Here is a 22424-nt window from a genome sequence, read left to right on the forward strand (position 1 = left end):
ATAGAGAGCTACCACAATTCCAAACTGGACTCTTCTTTTCTTCTTCATCAACTTTCTCCATATATTTTCTGAGTTTGGGAGGAAGAGATGATGATTGTACTATATATGTAGAAGGGGAGATAAGAATTAGGAACCAACCTTGTCTGTAACGCACAATGTGGGGAAAACTTTGGCTGTCAAAACAGGCAACAGGAATTTTGTCACATTGTCAATAAAACTAAACAAGGCCCCATTCAGTTCTGTTAACTTCTCTTTTTTTTTTTCTTTATAAATTAAAAATTCTTCATCATTCTTGATGAAGATTGCTTTTCTTGATGACATTGCTTTGTAAAAATTCACATTGTCACATTGCTTTAATTCTTGATGAGACATAATTCAGTTCCATAAAATCATCAAAATCTAGTGTTAAATTCAGTAATAATTTAGAAGTAAACGACAAGACCAAGGTTAGGCACATCTACAACCTCTAACCTCTGAGTACTTTTCGAACTATAAGTAAAAGTTTGCAGTGGATCAATTGTAGTGATGAAAGATTAGTAAAGGGCTTATTATTAATAAAGGCAAAATCTAAACTAGCAATCCACCTACTGTTCCAGAAATTTCATGATGATTTTGGTGGGAAGGAATATAACGTGTTCCATATGCGTGTGTCCCTAGCAACACGATGAGGTGGACTGGACTGGAGTCTGGAGGAGCCCAGCAGCCCAGCACGATATGATGGTCTTAGCTTTTATAAATGAAGATGCATTTGCCTCTCATAATCTCATTCGATGCTAAAACGGATCGGTGGGGCTCCATACTCCATCTCTTTATCCATGTGATGTACCGGATGGATTTTACGGAACCTAAATATTAGGTCCATTTGGTTGGGTGTCTCTTCCGCTAGCCCAAAAGTCAGATTTGATCCACGCAGGAGAAACTTTACTAAGCAAGCAAGCCGGTATCCATTACGAATTAAGTGGGTCGATCCTACGGAATTGCGATAATTCCGTGTTGGGCCGCTGCTACAATGGGGTCCATTGAGAGAGTATTGGTGAACACATTACCGGGGGTAACGCAAAACAAACGTAGCATCATCATTCACCGGGGAAGAATGAATGAAGATCGACCACCGACATGGGCACCAACATTCAAGGACTGTGATAATATGAACCACATTTCATTTCACAAGGAACCAACTCTTTTTCCAATAAACCTTATTTCTGAAGGCCCATTTACATTTGATGGCCCACTTACATTTACTCTATTTGCCTACCAAAGATAAAAACTTTACGTGTACTGACTACTGATAATAATAAGCACATTAAAGATTTGGATGGTGAGAATTCATGACAGTCCCCATATTAGTAGCCCCCTATGTAAACTGCATCCTGCCCGTGAATTTGGCATCAATATATCGTCAGGATTTATCCTCCTGTACAGTGGGTTTCAAAAATTCTGATCTGGACTGATCAGTCATTCTCTCTTGAATATTTGGATAAATTGCCCGTGAATTGCTGGAACCCAAGACCTTAAGCAAGGCTTTCCGGCCGGCCTTACTGGAGGAGGAAGAATGAAACGCATGTAGAAGAGCGGCGCAGGTGGAGTTACCCAAAAGCTGACCACCCCTTAGAACTTTAGCACCAAGGTCTCTCATTGAGGGAAAGAAGCCCATTCCGCCGGAAATTCGGAGACTAACCCCTGTCAAAGCCAAGGAACGAAGGGAAAAGGGGTTGTGTTTCAACTGTGATGAAAGGTACGTGTCAGGGCATCGCTGTAAACAGTAGAAACTGTTCTAGATCTTGGCTGACCCGGATGACATTGAAGGAGAGGACGATGAAGAAGGACTGGAGACAAAGGCAGAGACCTCTCTGCATGCTATCAACGGTACAGACAACCCCCAAACCATGCGTATCCAAGGGACAATCAATTCCTACCTAGTCATTGTGCTCGTGGACAGCGGTTTATCTCACAATTTTCTGGATCCCAGAGTGGCACACAAGGTTCAGGCCCCAGTATTGGAGGACACCCAATTCTCTGTGACTGTTGCCAGTGGAGAAAAGCTCACTGGAAGTGGTAAGTGTGAGGGAATCAATATTAAGTCTCAGGGCGTCCTGTTTCAGTCCGATTTTTACTTACTTGACCTCCCCGGGTTTGATGCCATATTGGGGGCTCAATGGTTGCAGACATTGGGGATGTCACTTGGAATTTCTCCAAGTTGACGATGAGCTTCCTTGATAAAGGCGAGCTGAGATTGCTGCACGGGTTACAGAAGAAAGAACCAGAGGTGGTGGATGAGAAGAGAGTTCGGAGGGATCTGAATAGAGCCTGCTCGGTATACCTTGTGCAGCTCAACCCGAGGAAGGAGGAAGGCAAACCCAGTTCCAATCTGCGAATAGCCCTCTCTAGTACAACTGTTAGAAGAGAATGCTAATGTATTTGAAGAGCCGGCTGGGTTACCCCCACACCACCCGGTCAACCATGCTATCCTGCTGATCAAAGGAGCCCAACCCGTCTGTCAGAAGCCTTCTCGGCATCCTCACTTCATGAAGGGAGAAATTGAGAAGGTTATCAAGGAACTCCTGACCAAAGCTATGATCCGACCCAGTCACAGCCTGTTTGCTTCCCCAGTTCTATTAATCAAGAAGGACGGGGATGGAGGTTATGTATAGACTACCGAAAAATCAATGACCTTATGGTCAAGGATAAATACCCCATGCCTATCATAGACGATCTGTTAAATGAATGATATGGAGCCACCATTTTCTCGAAACTGGACCTTAGGTCCGACTACCACCAGGTGTGGGTCAGAGAGGAAGACATACACAAAACAGCTTTTAGAACTCATCAAGGACATTCTGAGTTCCTAATGATGTAGTTTGGTCTCACTAATGCCCCCTCAACCTTCCAGGCCTTGATGAATGAGATATTTCAAGACCTATTGAGGTGGACAGTGCTGGTTTTTTTAGATGACATCTTGTTTACAGTAAAAGTGTAGAGGAGCATGGGAATCACCTTCAGGAAGTACTTAACCGCCTATGATGCCACCAGTTGTATGCCAAGAGAAGCAAGTGCAGATTCGGGGTAGCACAGGTGGACTATCTAGGACATGTGATAACACAGCAAGTGGTAGCGGTTGACCCCGCTAAGGTGAGCTGCGTCCAGGACTGACCTACCCCACGAACCATATCAGAACTAAGAGGATTTCTGGGCTTAACTAGGTATTATCGTAAATTCATGCAGAATTACGGTAACCTGGCCAAATCACTCACGAATCTGTTAAAGAAGGGAGCCTGGAGGTGGAATTAAGAAGCGGATCAAGCATTTCAAGAACTGAAATTGATGATTTCACGAGACCCTTCACCCTGGAGTGTGATGCCAACAGAAATGGGATAGGGTAAGTTCTGTCACAAGAAGGGACCCATTGCTTATTTCAACAAGAGTCTCAATGCTCGGAATTTGGGGCGGCCAATATATGACAAAGAGTTGATTACTTTTGAATCGCTTCCCCTTAACTTCAAAATACCCATGCCAATTACTTTTGACAAAAATGTTAATTTTTCAACTTTTAAGTTCTATTTGTTTTTAGAGATAAGTAGACTGCACTCCACCTCAGAAATCTGAAATTACAGCCCCCTCTGGTCTATAAATCGCATCCTGCCCGTGGATTTGGCATCGATCCACAGTCAAGATTCATCCCACCTCTAAGGTAGAGCTCAAATTTCTGGTGTGGACTGAACAATTCATAAAGTTTGTATTATTTTGTTTTTTCTTTCCTCAGAAATAAAAAAATAAAAATAAAAACCTTGATGAGAGAGGTTTCAGCAATGGTAACAAACTTTATGGAGGCATTTTTCCCTAAATATTTTTCAAATTCAAAATTGCCCTAGTTGACTTTACCAAAATACTCTCAGTTCAACTGTTTTTATCTAGGGGCGTTAATTTGACAAAATTTGGTCTAATTGGATCCGGTCTAATAGAAGTCCATTACAGATAGATCAGAGGTCTACAATCCGATAGAAAGTTTCTAAGCTGAAGAATAACAATTCCCGAAGACAAAATTCTGAATGTATTTCTTACTATTTCACCTATCTACCTGCATGGAGAGCATGAGCCCTTTAATGGGCCTTGTCTCTGCTTGTTCTTTAGATTTGAACAGCCCATTTCTAAATGTTATATTTCTTACTATTTCACTTATCATTCCTCATGTGTTTAGACTTTTAGAGGGGGAATATTTTTCAATCTAAATTTCAAATTCAATGTAAGAGTTGTTCACAGAAGTAGGAATATTTTTCAATTTGAAATCCCAGTATTTCTATTAACCAGGAACCAGTTTCAAAGATGAAACGTAAGCTCTTGGAATAATCCCAAGTACATGGATTCAAAAGAAAATTGCTTTTTTCTCAAAAACAACCAAAACAAATCAAAAGCAGACTACTTGTTCAACGTGTAATCACTTGAACATGATGAGAAACTCCTATGGGCTTTCATTTTTGTGGCTCTGAATCAATGGTTGCTGCTCTAGATTTGTTGTATTCTTCCAGTTCCTTTTTGTAAGCCTCCATGGCCTCTGCTGCTTTAGCATTCCATATCTGTTTATCAGCTTCACTAAATTCCTTCCATTTCACTGAAATCAGAGCATTAAGGGTAGAATTGTTAATGCCCGGTCTTTCCTGTAACAAATTCTTCCTCGCTTCTTTGCTGCATTGACCCAAAAATACAAAACTAAGTTAGAAATGAAAGAGCTCCAACTGCATTTGGCAATTAAACTTGACAAAATGAAACCATGTATCATAGAAGGAACCTGAAGAGAAGGAATGACGAAGCTGGTTTCTTTGGCTTGTTGGGGTCCCCATTCTGTTCTTCTTTTTGTTTCTTTTTCTTCTGTCGGTTTTCTTTTGTTTTCTGCAAGCAAGAAACCAAAATTTACTTTACCCAAAATAAATAAATAAATAAAATCCATAGCTCTCAATGTGATGCAATGACAATTCGCAAACCTTGATCAAATTTTCTGTTTTCTCTTTCTTCTTCAGTAGCTGCAGTGCCTCATGTTTCTGAATTTTCATCTGCTCCTCCTCTTCCTGTTTAAGAGCTTCAGCTTCCTCCTCCTTCCTCTGTTTGTAAAGCTCCATTTGTCGCAGATATTCTTCCTTCTGCTCCTTTGCAATCTAGAAGATTCCAAGAGAAATTAAAACAAAAAGCACTCGAGAAGATTAAGATGCAGAATCTGCACAAGCAAGCCTCTCCAACGAGATTATCAACCTTTTCATAAGGTCCTCGCTGTTCTTCCGTCATGTTCTTCCACTCCTCTCCAGCAATCTTCGCAATCTACCCAACACTCAAAAATGTTAATGAACAAACAAAGACAAAGCTTCATTCAGATGATATAGGGTCCACCCACTACCTCCAGAATGTTGGTGTTCTCTGCGAGCAGAGTTTCCCTTCGCTCCTTTGAGAAAATGAAGAAGGCTGAGAGAGGCTTTTTGGGCTTCAGTGGATCGCGTTCTTTCCTGCAAGAGTTGAAAGGAAAAAACAGGCAAGCTGTAAATGCCTTTACAAGCAGAGCTAAGAAACAGAAAGGCCAAAAAGCTGAACGGGATTTACTTTGCTTTGTTGTTCTCTTTATCCAACTCCTGTTACACATTTAAATTCAAAAATGTCAGGTTCTTTAATGCCAAGAGAGATTTTCCAGATACCCAGACTGAGGATGGACCAATTCTAACCTGTTTGAACTGAAGATATTGCTCGAGCAACTCCATTGCCGTTTTCTGTTTCTGTTCATCCTCGAGAAGCTTCATTGCTTCATTCTCGCGCTTCTCCTTACCGATTATCTGTAGATAAGCTTCCTTGTCAGCCTGGTACCGTTCCTCGTAGGGCTTTTTCTCTTCTGAGCTGAGGTTCTTCCATTTAGCGCCCAATATGTTCGAGATCTCTTTGAAATCCGCGTCTGGGTTATTTTTCTTGGCCTATAAAACAGAAAGGCCAAAGCATAAAAAATTTCGAACGGGATTGAAACGAAAACTCCGGAGTTTGAAATATTTCGCCGTCTTACCTCATTCCACTGGTCCTTGCACCACAAGACATAAGCTGGAGACGGCCTTTTCTTTTCCGGGCATGCGTTCTTTTTTTTCTTGTTCTCTTCCTTTTCTCTCAGAGATTGAACAACAATGGGAAAACTCTACAATCGAGGAGTAAAAGAAAAGCACGATCAAGAACGAACCCCAAACAAGGAAAACAGGGGAAAAAGGAAAAGAGGCCAAGAAGACAAACCATGGTTGGCTTGAACTCTTTTAGCTTCTGCAACTTCTTCAGCTCCAGTTGGAGTTTCTCCTGCTCCTTGCCACGATTTTCCAGTTCTTCTTGTTTTTGCTTCAACATGTCATCTCGAGCCTTTAGGAGTTGTTCAGTCTTCTCCTTTTCAAGGCGCATCTGTTCAAGTTTCCCTTGCAGTTCTTCCAACTCTTTCTCGAAAGACATCTTGGACTCTTTCTTCTTTGAAGCAGCTTTGGTTTTCTTGGGCGAGCGAGGCAGGGAAAGGGTTTCATGATTCTCCTTCTCAGCATCTTGGAGCGGTGGTAAGGGGGAAGGAGAAGCTTGAGAGATCTTTCCCGCTAAGATGTTGGCCTCATTTGCCGTTGCGTTCTTCGGCTTCAAGGCCCTTCGGTTCCTTCCTTTCTTGGAAGGAACAGAGTCAGTGTCCACCTGCATCTCAGCAACAGTAGTGGCGTCACACACTGCTGATGGTGAAGGAGCATGGGAGATGTTGATATTGGCGTCATTTTCCGATGAGTTTTTGGGCTTCGCTGCTCTTTTACTCCTTCCTTTCTTTGCAGGTACGAGGTCTGAATCCATGGGCATAATAGCAGTAGTAGACATGGCTGCACGAACACACAAAAAGGAAAGAGAGAGAGAGAGAGAGAGAGAGAGAGATGAAAATGAGAGATGAAGAACCTGTAAGGGAGCTTATAAATGAAAAACAGGAGGTTCCCAACGGTTACATTTTTCAAATTCAAATGATTCTATATTTCAGGTTCGTTATACCGTTGGCAGAAGTGTAACGGCGAAGTTTGAAATTTGAATAAATATAACGTTGGCCTAAGTCAACGTTGAGGGTGCTTCTCTCTTCTTATCTAAGCGCCTCAGGTCAGGTCCTCCGCGAGTTCAGATATGCGCCCACAGCACATCTCCGCCGTGTATTGAAAATATCTCACGATGATAGTATCAGAAATGATGATATATCTGTGGGGACGTTGTGGGACGCAGATCTGAACCCGTCTTCCGCTCCTTTATGCTTTTTACTGCTTTTACTTTTAGGCACCCATCGTCTCGTCGAAGCGCAAATGCAGTCCGGATGGGATGGACTCCGGACATCGGAAACATCTCACGTGGATAGAAATGGAAAGATGCTCCTAATGCACGGCTGTAGTGTATCGTAGATAACAGATCCGGAGACGCTACAGGCTACAACCGACACATCCAGACCGGAACCGGAATCAATCCCTATTGACAAAGAGAGAACATGGGCCGTCGAAAAGAGCCTTAGCCTTTTCACAAGGAGCGAACCTGGTTGTCCCATACTCCATCCCATGCCCCCATTCGAGTTCATGAAAGGACAAATAGCCAAGAGATTGATTGCATGTTGGCCGTTGGATAATATTCACATCTGCGCCCCACAATGCCCACACACATCTCACCTTGTATTGGGAATATCACATCTACCGATAATAGTGTGGAAGATGATGAGACATCATCGGTAGATGCTCCCAATACAAATTGGGAATGTGCTGTGGGGCATAGTGGGGCGCAGATGTGACCACGCAATCAGCCCCTATCCTTTCCATGTTATTGGGCCAATTAAGTGTATTAATGGTAGCACAAAATCCGCATCCTGATTCTCCTTTCCGATTATTGATTACTTGGATTCGGACAATGTGATTATATTATAATATTTATATTATAATATAATCAAAATCTGATTATATTATAATATTTATTGATTTTAATATATAAATTTTATATAATTATATTTAAAATTATAAATATATATATATATTTATATATTATATTATATATGAATATATATAATAAATTTAATATATTTTACATTAATTTATTATATATAAAAATTGAAAAGTAATTAATTTTTTTAAATTTTTATATTTTAAAAATTAAAGTAGATTAAAGGGATGAAGTACGACAATCTAACAAAATCAAATACATTTTTAAGAAAAATAACCAAAACATTGAGTGGGAGAGGTTTTGCTTTTTTCTGAACTAAAATGCCCCCAACTCTTGTTCATCACCACTGTTCATTGACTAACATCTCATAGGCAGTAAAGCGTCATTCGACGGAGAAGAAGAGACAACGACCATGACTTCAGCATCTTCTTCTAAATCGTAGTCTTCCTCTAATCTTCTAGCTTGGGTTTGTCTTTTCATCGAATCTTCCACGACTTCAACCTTCCTTCAATAATTTAGGTGGCGTTCGATAGCATGTATATATCGTGGACGGGACCAGTTCACGATAAGATATGGCATTGTGTTATGCGTGGACGGTCCCCGTCCACAAAATATCATGGACAGGGATGAGCCACACCCTAATTTAATGTCCATAGTATTTTCTCATGGATGGTCCATACTATGGTGTGGACATTTTGTGGGAAGATTTCAGTGTAAGACACCTACCTTACAATGGTCCAATTGCTCTCATTTTATTTAATCTTTTAATAATTTTTAATTTTTAATATTTTATCAATAAAATAATAATTTTTAATGTTAATTCTAGTACAAGTCCAATGGTTCTCCTTTTCAACTCTTTTTTCATTATTTAAATATTAATTTTTTAATATTTTTATCAATAAAATAATATTTAAAATAATATTTTTTAATTATTTAAAAATACAATTGTTGTCTACATATTGATGCATTTTTTTTCAATTTATTTACCATATAAAATGCAAAAATTAGACATTTATGATCGACTGTGCAAATCTCCCATAAAATGTATATGAGATACATGGAATAAAAAAGTGTGTTGTCGATAGACCTGTTCATGGGCTGAGCCGGGCCGAGCTCGAGCCAGGTTTTCACTCTGCATTAACAGATTTTTTTAAGACCCGAGCTCGAGCCCAACCCTCATAAAAAGCTCGAAGCCCGAGCTTGGGCTTGAGCCCGAAGTATATAGTTCATGCCACTGCTAAAGAGAGAGAGAGAGAGAGAGAGAGAGAGAGAGAGAAATTTTAAAGAAAAAATAAAAAATGTATATATTAAATTATTAATATACATATTATAATAAATATTATATATTTATATTATATAAATCAATCAGGCTGGGCTTTTTTGACAAATTTCGAGCCCGACCCAACACACAATCGGGCTTGGTGTTTTGGGCTCGAGGTCAGGCCCGTAGGCCTAATTACATGTCCAAGCCCGATCGGGGTGCGGGCTGGGCCGAGCCATCGGGTTACCCCGCCCATGAACAGGTCTAGTTGTGGACCAGTCCACACCACACCTACAAAATGCCACCATGGGTGTGGACTGGTTTGATCCACACAATCTATCTACAGTTCAAAACAATCGTGGACTATGGTGTAGCGAGGATTGGTCCCTACCACAAGGTGTGGTGTGGACCAGTCCACACCTGCCAATTTTTCATTCACATTATAGAACACCCCCTTAATTGGAGAAACAAAAAACATCTTTTCCAAATTAGTCGAGCAATCCTGGGTTTCGGCCTCTTCACAGTACAATTACAAAGCAAAGCATCCCAAATCCAATGGCATTGGCATTTAGAAGTGGTGTCGATGCTTCTAGACTTAGGCCCTGTTTGATGATTAAGTACTTGTTTTGTTTTAACAACCCTTTAGGCTGTTTGGTAACCCACTTTTTCAAATCACTTATTATGTTTTTAAGTACTTATTGGGGTGGGAATGTTTGATAAGCTACTTTCCTCATAAGTGTTCATATTTATACAAATGACAATTTTAACCCTCACTTCTCTCATACATATATACAATACTTTTCAATAATAATAATAATAATAATAATAACAACAACAACAACAACAACAACAACAACAACAACAACAACAACAACAACAACAATAATAATAATAATAATAATAATAAGACGATGAATAGGGGAGAGGTTGTTGCCACTGCAACTCCCCTATTCTCCCTTCGAGCGACAGAGAGCATTGACAACCTCTCCTTAGTCTTTCTCTCCCCCTCTCTCTATCTCTCCTTTTCTTCTTCTTCTCCTTTGTTTTTGTTCTTCTATAACCACTGAACCACAAACAAGACATTGTTCATCTTCCTCTCCAAAAGAGAACCAACGGCGGCTGAACGTCTCTCTTTCGGTTCATTGTCTGGTTCCTCTCCACGAACAAGACAATGTTCATTTGTTTTAGAGATCTAAGATCGAGCTATGAGCTATGTTTCAAAGATCTGACTTCAAAACATAGAGGAAAGAGGCCAAACAGCAGGTCTGCCGGCCACGGTTCCTCATCGCCAATCGTCAACGGTGGACCTGCAACTGGTGCATCGCTGCTGCTAGGGTTTGAGGGTCGAATGAGTGGAGAAGGGGGAGGTATAACCTCATAGGGGGGTATTTTAGTCATTATACAAATTTGTCAGGGACTGGTCTGTCCTAATATTTTGGAGAAGTACTTCTTCAAGAAGTACTTAAAAAAAAACAACTTGAAGTCACTTTTTCAAAATACTTAAAAAAAAAACTTTTTTCCCACTTTTTTACCAAACACCGATAAGTACTTAATAATCACCTACCGTGTAATTCCATGTCTTAAAAGAAATATTTCTTAAAAGAAGTACTTATTAAAAGTGTTCTAAAACAGGGCCTTAGACGCAGCTTGCTTGGACCTTCTGACGCGAATTTGCCTGATAGATGAATTCTCACCGATGTCATCGAACATTAACGCTTAGTCGCTTACATAAAGAAGGGCTTTTTACATTAAAAATGATGAAGTATGTCCATTTAACAAAATCAGATACGTTCGAATGAATAGTGGTGTTGCAAGGAGGGAGGTAATGAACAGTGACGTTCAAGTTGTGGAAATTTTAAAAGGACAATTTGATCCAAAAAGATTAAATTTTTTTTGTCATGCTCACTGTTTTTACTTTTTTTTTAAAAACATAGCTGATTTTAATCAAACTTTTGTAAAAAGTCCTAGATTAAATCCAAATCTGACCCGAGTCCAATTAAAATTAAAAATGGAATATGAGGTCCATTAATTGGATTTTCAATCAGATTCAGATTCAAGTTCTAATAATCGGATCGGATTTAGCTGAATTCGATCCGATTACAGCCGTAGGGCCAACTGCACAAGTGTCATCACCCACAGCAAGTCTTCCACCTGTAGATCGGAATCGGATGAAAATTTCTTTCTTTGATTAACATTTTATTATTTTTACTATGACAGCACAGCCTGCTAGTAAATGCAGATAAAAATATGGAATAACTTTGTAGATTACAATTTTCATTCCAAATGCCATGGCTACCTTCATTCCAGCTCCATCCCCATCCCCATCCCCACCCCCACGAAGGCCCAAAGAAAAAGACAATACGCAAAACGAAATACCAGTCATCGGCCCGACTCGACGACGGATGGTGGTCACATCCCACCAATAGAGACAGACATTTGGAAAGAAATATATGGTGATACACGACAAGGCAAGGCAGAATCAACCCCTCCAATCTCTCCAATAATCGCGATCCAAAGACCTCAAAATCCCCTTGGATGTCAAGGAAATAATAACAATGTTATATTCAGAAGAACCCAGAAGGGTTTCAGCCATTTACAACCAATTCCATCAACAAATCGTTCCAGGAGTCTATGGGCCCAGGCAAACACCAATGCAGGCAGTCATATTGAACTTTTGCATTTTTATCCACTGCAAATGGCTGGAAATGTCTGTATGGACCTGGGTGCCCATCAGGCCTTAATAAAGAAAGTTGGGTTGTGTCAAAAAGTTTCAGTTTCACCCCATTTTCAGATGCTATGCTCTCTGCTTTTGCAAATTCATCTAACTCAATCTCACGCAATACCCTTTCAGCCAATTTCGCTTCAATCTCCCCTTCTTTAAATGGTCTCTTTCTATCGCAAGTCCCACCATTGTGCCATTCTCCATTCTCAAAATGATCTGGTGTTGAAGTCCTGAACAAAATCAGCCCCTTGTGATTGGATGTTGCGATATAGTTAAGTACCAGATGAAGGGCTTTGCGATAAGCATGGCCAAATCCAAGCTCAGTTAAGCTCTTGTCTGAGCAGTAGTGGCAACCCACAATAGTGTCATTCTCATGGTAGACCGCGGACTTGAGGAACCATTGTCCTCCAGAAATTATCATGTAATCTAGACTTTGGTATTGGTCTGTCCAATTCTTTTCAAGTTTGTCGAGATAAAGCTGGACTTCAGATGTTGAGATTCCGTTAATGTCTTCAAAAATGGCAGCTTTTACAAGGAAAGGTGACCAAATCACTGAGAGAGTGAAGTTGTAGGATGGGAAGTACCATATTCTGGATCTGTATTCTTCATCATGATAGACTTGTACAGCTTTTTCTACCTGTGTTGTATACAAATGTCAGCTTCCAAACAAGGTTTCTGTATTACATTTATTCAATTTATAGTAAGTTAGCAACAAGAATACAAAACAGAATATGATGATGCAGAAAACAAGAAAGCATGACTAGATATAAGGTGTTAAAATTGTAAAACCACTTCTGGAATATAAATATAAAGACTTGTGGAGTGTGACAATTATAATTACAAGTGAAAATGAATGGGCAAAACAATGAAAAGAGTTCATATTTTGAAAATTTTCCGCTGTACTTTAAATGCCTTAATTCCTTTATCAGACTTAGATATTAAAATATTTGGATAACTACCCTTTGTAAGAACTAAAATTATAGAATGCTATTAAAATATTCTAATCTAACTTTTACCGCCTGGATGTGAAGCCAAGGCGAGTATCGGCATTATAAGTAAAGATAAGAGATTCAGTAGATCCTCCCATAACTCCTTTTTGAACTTTGACAGGTAAAGTTCTGCAAACTACAGATTAAATTGAAACAAAGAGCACCTATTGACTCAAAAATGATACTGCATTATTTGTTGACACCTTCCAAAAATGTGTTGTTTATAATAAATAAATAAGGTCTTTGAAGGCAATTCAATAAGGGACCTCACATGAAAGGATACTGTTTTTTAAGCCAATCTCCATGTTGTTTAGACCACATGCCATCTAACACCAATCAACTGGTGGAAAGTCTCCCCCCGCCCCCCTTCCCCATATGACACTTGTTAAAAGAAGTAAGCAGAGAATACACAGATATCTTTCATGGGAAGTAAACAGAGAAGGGCAATGACTAAGAGGTAGTAATTATTTTGTTAGGTTATATCTATGGTTTACATTCTCAATTGCAGTAGCAGATGGTATGGCTTTTGTGGTAATTATGGTTGCACACAGTGGTTGTACTAGAAATGGTAGCAACGGGAGGGTCTTGGCAGATAGACGTAGTAATGTCAGTGATGGTGGGAGTAGTGTAATAATACCATTAGGTGCAATGGTTCTAAAGATGGTGGCAGTAACAGCAGTAGCAGTGGTGATGTTGGATATAGACATAACGAGGCATAATGGTCCTCATAGTCATGGTGTTAGTCTGATACTTCTTGATTGTGCAGTCTGACCATATTGAGTTATTCCTATTTGCAAGAATATATGTTTTAACAATGTATACAAGGTGTCTGTGAGAGACACTAGTGTAAATACGTAATATCTACTGTGTAGATAAACTGTTCAATGTGTAATGTTAGGATGGCCAAAATTCCTCCAACATAAAAGAGTTGAACTCCCATACACAAGCCATCATTAAAAACATGTAATCGAATTTCGTTTTAAATAAAAAGTAAATAAATACCCAAATATAGTGGACTTCATTTCAAACAATATGTTCCAACAGAGAAGGACAAACAAATATGATTTGATATTAACTGACAGGGGTTATGGGAGAAATATTTCAGTCCGGTGGACACAAGCCTGGGAGATGAAATACAATAACCCCAAAATGGAAAAATGAGCAAGATATTGTTATTAACGGTTATTAAAATTTAAATATTGAATAGAAATAAATACATGAAGCAACAAGTAACATAGTTTAGACTAATCATTCATAAACACTCGTTAAACTCTCATCAAACTGACAAAACACCATTTGGAACATATATTAACAGGAGTGTAACCAGGAGAACATGGATTGACATTAAATTATGATTGATATCTTTGGTACAGAATGGGTGATGTTCATGGGGACTGGAAGCATGAATACATAATCAGTCTCCATTTAGAGAGAAGTTTAGATCTCTTAGTGTATCATCCTCCTCTTGGCAATCCTATGAATATATAGAGGGAAGGTGCAAAATACAATTAAAGATACTGAAAGCTTATTAAAGTTTTACATGACTTCAAGATTCTAGCTCATAAGAGCTAAAATCGACTAGAATAGTCAAAGTAACCACTGTAAGATGGAAACAGCCCACCAAGTATCACAGGATGAAATTGTCATAGTAGCTTGATCATTAGGATAGCTTTTTAATTGTCACCTCTTAGTACCAGTTTGTGATGTTTCTTCCTTTTTTACGAAGTACTGCAACCATGATACATAAATTGGATGGTTTTCTCCATGGAAAATAGCAATTTTTTTCTCCCAAGTGTACAGAGCAATGAAAACAGCAAAAAATATGTAGTCATTTCTTAAAAGAAAAAGGCAACACAAGGAAAAGACAAACTTGAATCCCAATTTAGAGGACCTAAGCTTACACTGAACTAGACACAGCAAGCATAAGATGTATGCACCTTGGAGAGAACGCAAAGCAGTGACTGCACATGGTTGCGAGAAATTGAATCACCAATCAATGCCCATGCTTTATTCCTCATCAACTCAAGAAATTTCTCTGCATTAAACCGTTGCAGCTCACAATCCCGGGGGCTCCACCTCCAGTAAAGATACTCTGAATCAGGGCGACCATTCCTCATGCAATTTTGATGTTCTTCTATGAAACTGCAGCTCTCATTTGTGTAAACTGGACCCGATGGGTTTGGGATCCAATCTCCAGTGAAGAGATCGCATTTTTCTGGAATTAAACCTGTGCTATTGCAGAATAATTAGACTAGAACATAAATCAAATGGATGCATTGTAAAAGGGGAACCCAGTAAAAATAAATTGAAGCGAATCAAACTGAAGTATGAGGCTAGTAGCAACAAAATAAATGAACGAATGCAATTGCAGATCGATTAAACTGAAGCAAACAAAATCAAAATCGAATCTGAAGTACACTTACTGGCGAAACAAACTGAAGTATGAGGCTATTTCCAACAGAAAACACGAATTTCTTTCTATTGTTCTAAATGAAGAAAAGAAAAGCTTTCTCTTCATTTCCCTTTTTTTTTATTTTGTCTTTCAGATAAAACTTAGGTTCAAACTGAAGCTGAATCAACTTCTTTCTACCAATCTTTAAAACAAGAAATTACTAGATTGATCTCAAAGATTGAACTGCACCATACCAATCTGGTTCTCAAAACATCCAGAAAAGTTTATCCAAATTTAAAAAAAAAAATCAAATAATATCATCCAATAAATGAAACAACAGACTTGCTTCAAAAAATAAAAATAAAAAATGAAACAACAGACACACAGACAGAAAATATGGTATTTTGTATAACTTTCTAGAAACCCAACTTCTCTGATTTGTTTCTTCCGTTCTTGCATTATTATATAAAAAAAGAAAAAAACAAAAGAAACCTCCGAAATGCCGTACCTTTCTGAGGTGTCTGATCATCAACCTCCGGGGCATCTACGGAAACCGGCGTCTCAGCAGGAGCGGGTGACTGGATAGACACTGCTTTCTCTAGAAAAGGAGATTCAGTAACAGGAGGAAAACTGGTGGAATGAGAGAAAAAGAGGCGAAAAGCAAGACCCAATAGAAGGATCAAGACAAAGAACTTGACAAAAACATGGTTGTGCTTGTGAAGGGACATTTGGTGCTTCCAATTGAATCTCATCTTCTTCAACATTTATTCTCAGGAAAGAAGAAAATCCCCCTGAAAACAATTGAAGATGAACAGGACCCAAAAGCTTTTTCCACCACTTTCCATATGGGCAATCAACTAATCAACCAAAATCTCAATAAACCACACAAAGAAAACAACCGCCTATCGTCACTTCCTCTCAGCTTACCTTTTGGCTCCACTCCAGTCCAGGATGTGGGGATATCCGTTATCATGATTCATAACAACAGACGGGTTAATCGGGTACCTGCTCCGTCCCGTCCCTACACGGATGGATTTGGGTCGAATTCGAAATATTGGTGTAACTGCGTGGGCTGCGTCCTAAATAGAAACTTAGAGAGGCAATTTCCGTGCTGCCGACATTGGGTGATTGGCTGCCCCAGTAAGAGGTGGGTTTGGACTTTGAAGGGGCGGAGAATCGGGTTGAACCCGAACCAAACTCAAGGCTTTGCTTTTGATAAAGTAAAATAAAGACCAAGGTAAGAAGTTGACAATTGGGCACATACAAAATGACAATAATGCCATCAACAATAACTTCCATTTAGAAGAGGCCAGTCTGGCAAGCAAGCGAGAATCAAGGGGTTCAAAGGAAATTTCAACTTTCAAGAGGGGAAGGAACAAGGAGCAGGATGTTCTTGGGAAATGGAGAAGTTAAAATATAGTGGATAAGTTACGGAAGCTCATTGATAATGAATTAATTAATAACACTAATTTTGGGGCCTCCAATTGCTTTGAATATTAATGTATTAAATTGAATACAGAAGAGAAGCATATTATTATGACAGTTTGTGTGAACTGTGAACTATTAATATATTGCAATCAAATAATAATAATTCACAGGTTTTACACACACACAAAATATATATATATATATATATATATATATATATATATATTTACATTTAAACCCGAAATATGCATGAACCCACTACAACAATTTAATGTGTATCCCATACTAAATAATATCTATCTATATATATTTTATACATGTCAATGATATATGTTTTTTTTTTATATCATGTGGATAAATATTAAATAAATTATAAATTGAAAGCATGTAATGATGAAATTAAATAAAAAAAATTGTAAATGAGCAGATAATTTTAAAATGAAATTTGCTAAGTTGTATTTTTTTACTCGAATCGATGAATTTTAGTAGAATTACCAAACAAAGAAAAAGAAAAAGAAAAAGAAAAATTTGGAGATGGCTCAGCCTTTTAGGGTGTAATAATTGATATAAAGATCCATCACATAAAGGTTTTAATTTAATTAGATAGCAAATCACTACTATAAATATTATATCATCATTAGGAATAATATGTATATGAAAGGATGTGTAAAATACTTGAAAATTTATATATACACACACCCCATAATATTAGAGAAAACAAACTTCCACTAATTTCAAGTATTGTAAGTCATGTGCCATGAATGACTAAACTTCCACATAGCTAAACTAACAGAAATGTTGCCTACAACTATGAACAACAACAAAAGAGTTTAACTTAATTACATTGCATTATTTCCTAATATTGTTTGTATCTTATTTCTTAATTCTAGATCTCAATCAATTATATTAAATTCTATATTTTATATTTTATTGATTCATGTTTTACAAAATATATTTTTATTTCAACTAATTAATCATATCCTTTGTACAAGATAAAATGGATGCATCATAAATTTTGCGATGAAAAAAAATGATAATAATTTTTCATACAAGATCATGATCATGAGAGATTAGCATGGTACTTATATTAGACATAAAACAATAATTAATCCTCTAGGGTTGACCTTGTATAAATAATAATGGAAGGGGATTAAATAATAGTAGCTGGTTAGAAGTTAGAAGCTTATAAGCCGATGACACGATGATATCAAATACGGACAAATGATGATGGTAATAGTCCCATATTCCATACTCCATCCCTTAGGCTAGCAGGCAGAAAAAGGAAGAGTGAGTAAAGGCGACCGACACAAGGCCCACGTGGAAGCATCAAATTTAGGTGCCCTGTCAATTTCATCTTCATTCCAACCCTCCCAACAAAATTCTTTAATCCTTCTCTAATTAAACCTGTTTTGTTATCTGGAATGGACACATATCACTTCACTAAGTACTATAAATTTGGTAAAACCAATCACATTTAACTAACAGTTGAGACAAACTTTCTTACAGCTTCCACCACAAATATAGTTATAGAACGAATTGATGAATTCATTCCAACCTTCTACCAACTTAATGTAACATGTATATTTCAGCATCTGACTGACTGAGACTTATTATAAAATTGGGATCTATCATATATGAGATATGTGGTGTAAGATTATGTTAATAAAAGAGTTGGAACGTGTTTTATTGACAGGTGATCGGGACTCTTGTAGAATCCAAACAATGCTACAAGTCTATCTCTTATCCAATTATAAAAACAGAAATGGATGAGTGTCCTACGTCCAACACCCTGATTTTACATTTTCAATTCTATTCCTCTTTGATTTCATATTTTCAATCCTATCCCCTCTTAAAATGTTGATTTTATATTTCCATTTCTACCCCCTCTTAAAATGTTTGAATTATATATATTTTTTTATTTTTATTTATTTATACAATATATAATATAATATATCTATATCTGTACCATTTATAAAAATAAGGATGGTGACAATGTTCCGTCAAAAAGCCTGATTGTTTACTTTCCATTTTTACCCTTTATCATGTTTTGTATTTTAAATCATGATTTTCACTTTCCATTTTTACCCTTTATTATGTTTTTTATTTTTCTAATTTTATTTAATTAACAGTTAACACTTATAATTGGATAATCTCTGTATCTCATCATTTATAAAAATGAGGATGGTGACAATGTTTTGTCAAAAAGCCTAATTTTCATTTTCCATTTTTACCCTTTATCACGTTTTTTTTATTTTAAAGCTTGATTTTCACTTTCCATTTTTACTCTTTGTTATGTTTTTTACTTTTCAATTTTATTTAATTAACGGTTAACACTTGTAATTGGATAAAACAAATAAAATAACAATAAGACTACTCTAGAACCTATTCCTCGCCTTATCTGATATTCTCCTTAAGCACCTGATTAATTAATGAACCTCTTCATTAATTAGAGCTAACACGTGTCAAGTATCGGATGGTTTGCCCAAACCACAAATTTGTATTGAAGGGAAGAATAGATTTTTTCAACCTCTCTCTTTTCATCAAGGAACAATCAAATGATTAAATGAAGCTCTTTTTTTGTTTTCTCCCTATTTTTTTTCAATTGTCTCTCTTAACGTAATAAGTTGTATTGGATCAGGAAATGCTCTTAGGTTCATTGTGCGTCTGTTTGGAACTGTTGTTGTTGCTCTAGAAAATGGTGCCACATAAGCACCATGTAGGAAAAAACAGTGCTCCATGAAACAACCATCTGTTTGGAACCGTTTTTCCATAGAAAACGGTGCTCCAAGCCACCCCTTGGAAATTAGGAAGGCATGGCTTGGAGGAGGAAGCAAAAATGAAGAAAACAATATCTCTTATCCTACGTTACAATAGTGTATATCTTATCCACTCCCCCTACTTTATAGTAGGAAGGAGGAAGCAAAAATGGCATCTCTCTCTTATCCTATGTACATTTTTCCTCAAAATGAAGAAAACAATATAAATTACAAAAAAAAAAAACAAATAAATATGCAAAAAAAATTACAAAAATATAAAAAATCATAAAAATTTCTATACCATACTAAAAAATGAGAATGTTGTCTGTTTGTACCATTTATAAAAATGAGGATGGTGACAATCTTTTGTGAAAAAGCTTAATTAACAGTTAGCACTTGTAATTGGATAAAACAAATAAAATAATAATAGTTTTTTATTTTTCCAATTTTATTCAGTCAACGGTTCACGCTTGTAACAAATAAAATAATAATAAAACCGCCATGGAACCTACTCCTCTCTCTCCCTAAGGCCTTATTTGATCTTCTCCCCAATAGGGTTGCAATCGGATAAGATTCTGATTGGATGTAGCAAAATCCGCACCCGATTCGAATATTAAGAACCTACATTCAAATTTGATCCAAAATTCGATTTGATTTAGAGACTTGGATTCGAATTTGAATCCTAACAAACTCCTATCGAATTCGGTTTTAATCCAACTCCACTTTAAATTCCCTAAAATACAAGTAAAATTAAAAAATTATTTATTTTTCAACTTTTATATTAATTTAATAAATTAATATAAAATATAACATACTAAATTTATTATATATAAATTCATATATAATATAATATAATATTTAAAATATATTTTTATAAATTTTAATATAATTATATAGAATTTATATATTAAAATTAATAAATAATATAATATAATCATATTCAAATTTTAATCAAATCATATTAGGTCAAATCCAAATCCGATTTGATTATTAATTGGATGTAGATTGTAACATTCGAATTTGATATGTTTACATAAATACATAATCTGAATCCAAGATAATCAGATTGGATGTCGAATTAGGCCTCAGATTTTCGGGTATCATTAGCAGGCCTACTCCCATTAGGCCTACCTGACGAACCTCTTCATTGATTAGAGCTAACATGTGTCAAGTATCGGATGGTTTGCCCAAAACCCATGAATTCAAATTGAAGGGAGGAATGGATTTTTTCGACCTCTCTATTTTCATCATCGAACAATCAATTAGATGATTAAATGAAGCCTGTTTTGGTTTTCTCCCTATTTTTTTCAGGTATTTTTCCCATTTCTCCTCTATTTTGATTGTCTCCGTTAACATAATAAGTTGTATTGGATCGAGAAATGCTTTCAGGTTCATTATATAGATTTGTTTTAGGGTGTTTTGATCTCAACGATCATCAAGCCAGTCCAATAATCTAACACCCTACCAACATAATACCGTAGGGGTTTGGTACTTGGTAGGGTTGTAGGGGTTTGGAATGTGTTTTGTTGGTAGGAGATCCAGACTCTTCTACAAAAATTGGACGGATGTTCAATTCAAATCCGAATATAAATGAATCAAGATCAACCTATATCCAAACACTACTTGTTAGTTATGCAAATAACAACCCTACCATTGACAAGCAGAACAACATGAGGCAAAATGCCAAATATTATCATTCACACATGAAGCGAAGAAATAAATTCTAAAACCCCATTTCTCTCCTTTAAACCCCTCTCTGTATAGTGTATATCTTATCCATTCCCCCTACTTCACAATAGAAAGGAGGAAATAGAAATGGTGTCTCTTTATCCTATGCACTTTTCTCCTCAAAATAAAGAAAACAATATAAATAACAAAAAAAAACAAAGAAATACACAAGCATTTACAAAAAAAAAGAAAATAATAAAAATTTCTATACCATGCTAAAAAATAAGAATGCGAAATACACAAAAAATATAGAAAATCATAAAAATTTCTATACCATGTATATCTTATATACTAAAAAATGAGAATGTTGCAATTGGTTTGGTCAAAACACCCTGGTTTTACTTTCCAACTTTACCCTCAACTTTCTATTTTTTCCATTATATATTGTCACTACAAAATAATTATGAAAAACATAAAATGAAGAAAACAATATAAATTACAAAAAACAAAGAAATACATTGAAAATTTACAAAAAAATGTAAAAAATCATAGAAACTTATATATCACATTGAAAAATGAGAATGGTGCAATTGGTTTGGTAAAAACACTCTAATTTTACTTTCCAACTTTACCCTCAACTTTCTATTTTTCCCATTATATATATGTTATTGCAAAATAATTATGAAAAAACACATAAAATGAAGAAAATAATATAAATTATAAAAAACAAAGAAACACATAGAAAATTTATAAAAAAATAGAAAATCCTAAAAATTGAAGAAAATAACATAAATTACAAATCTATACCCAATATATAAAAGCATAATAAAATATCACCATCAATATCAAATACCACGTGCATCGCACGGGCCATTCCACTAGTATTATGAAAAACGGAGATAGTGTGTCGGTGTTATAACGACTAACGACTAATGATGTCGTCGCGACTCATCTGTGAGTTAGTGTTTTGTTTCATTGTTTGCTACCAAACCCACACCTTCCCTTTCCATTTACCTCTCCATTCATTTATTACTACGAGATCAATTTCGGTAATATCTCTCGGTTCATTCATTCAGTATGTGCTCACACTTTCCCAATAGCCTATTGCAACCTTGCATCGGGAATATTTCCCCATAAAATAAAGCACATGAATATGGAGATATTCTCAATGCAAGGCTGACGGAAGCAGAATCCTATTACTACCTTCAATTTTGTATATAAAAACTATTAACTATAAAAAAGGTCAAGGGAATAGTTAATGCCTTATTTG

At 36.6% G+C, this 22424-nt stretch overlaps 2 protein-coding genes across 2 annotated transcripts; both read right to left on the reverse strand.

Annotated features, from left to right (window-relative positions):
* Window positions 1-4268: 4268 nt before the first annotated feature.
* Window positions 4269-6916, reverse strand: LOC104603963 (high mobility group B protein 6-like). The gene is made up of 9 exons (XM_010268157.3): window positions 6250-6916; window positions 6032-6157; window positions 5703-5945; window positions 5584-5612; window positions 5384-5489; window positions 5242-5307; window positions 4977-5147; window positions 4784-4884; window positions 4269-4680 (listed from the first exon to the last, which is right to left on the reverse strand). The coding sequence occupies exons 1-9, from the start codon at window positions 6853-6855 to the stop codon at window positions 4467-4469; spliced, it is 1662 nt and encodes a 553-aa protein (XP_010266459.1). The 5' UTR covers window positions 6856-6916; the 3' UTR covers window positions 4269-4466.
* A 4759-nt stretch (window positions 6917-11675) lies between these two features.
* LOC104603962 (protein trichome birefringence-like 25) lies at window positions 11676-16255 on the reverse strand. The gene is made up of 3 exons (XM_010268156.3): window positions 15811-16255; window positions 14848-15137; window positions 11676-12558 (listed from the first exon to the last, which is right to left on the reverse strand). The coding sequence occupies exons 1-3, from the start codon at window positions 16064-16066 to the stop codon at window positions 11785-11787; spliced, it is 1320 nt and encodes a 439-aa protein (XP_010266458.1). The 5' UTR covers window positions 16067-16255; the 3' UTR covers window positions 11676-11784.
* Window positions 16256-22424: the final 6169 nt, after the last annotated feature.

The sequence above is a fragment of the Nelumbo nucifera genome, chromosome 3 (genome assembly GCF_055504915.1).
Source record: "Nelumbo nucifera cultivar China Antique chromosome 3, China Antique-T2T, whole genome shotgun sequence".
Classification (NCBI taxonomy): Eukaryota; Viridiplantae; Streptophyta; class Magnoliopsida; order Proteales; family Nelumbonaceae; genus Nelumbo; species Nelumbo nucifera.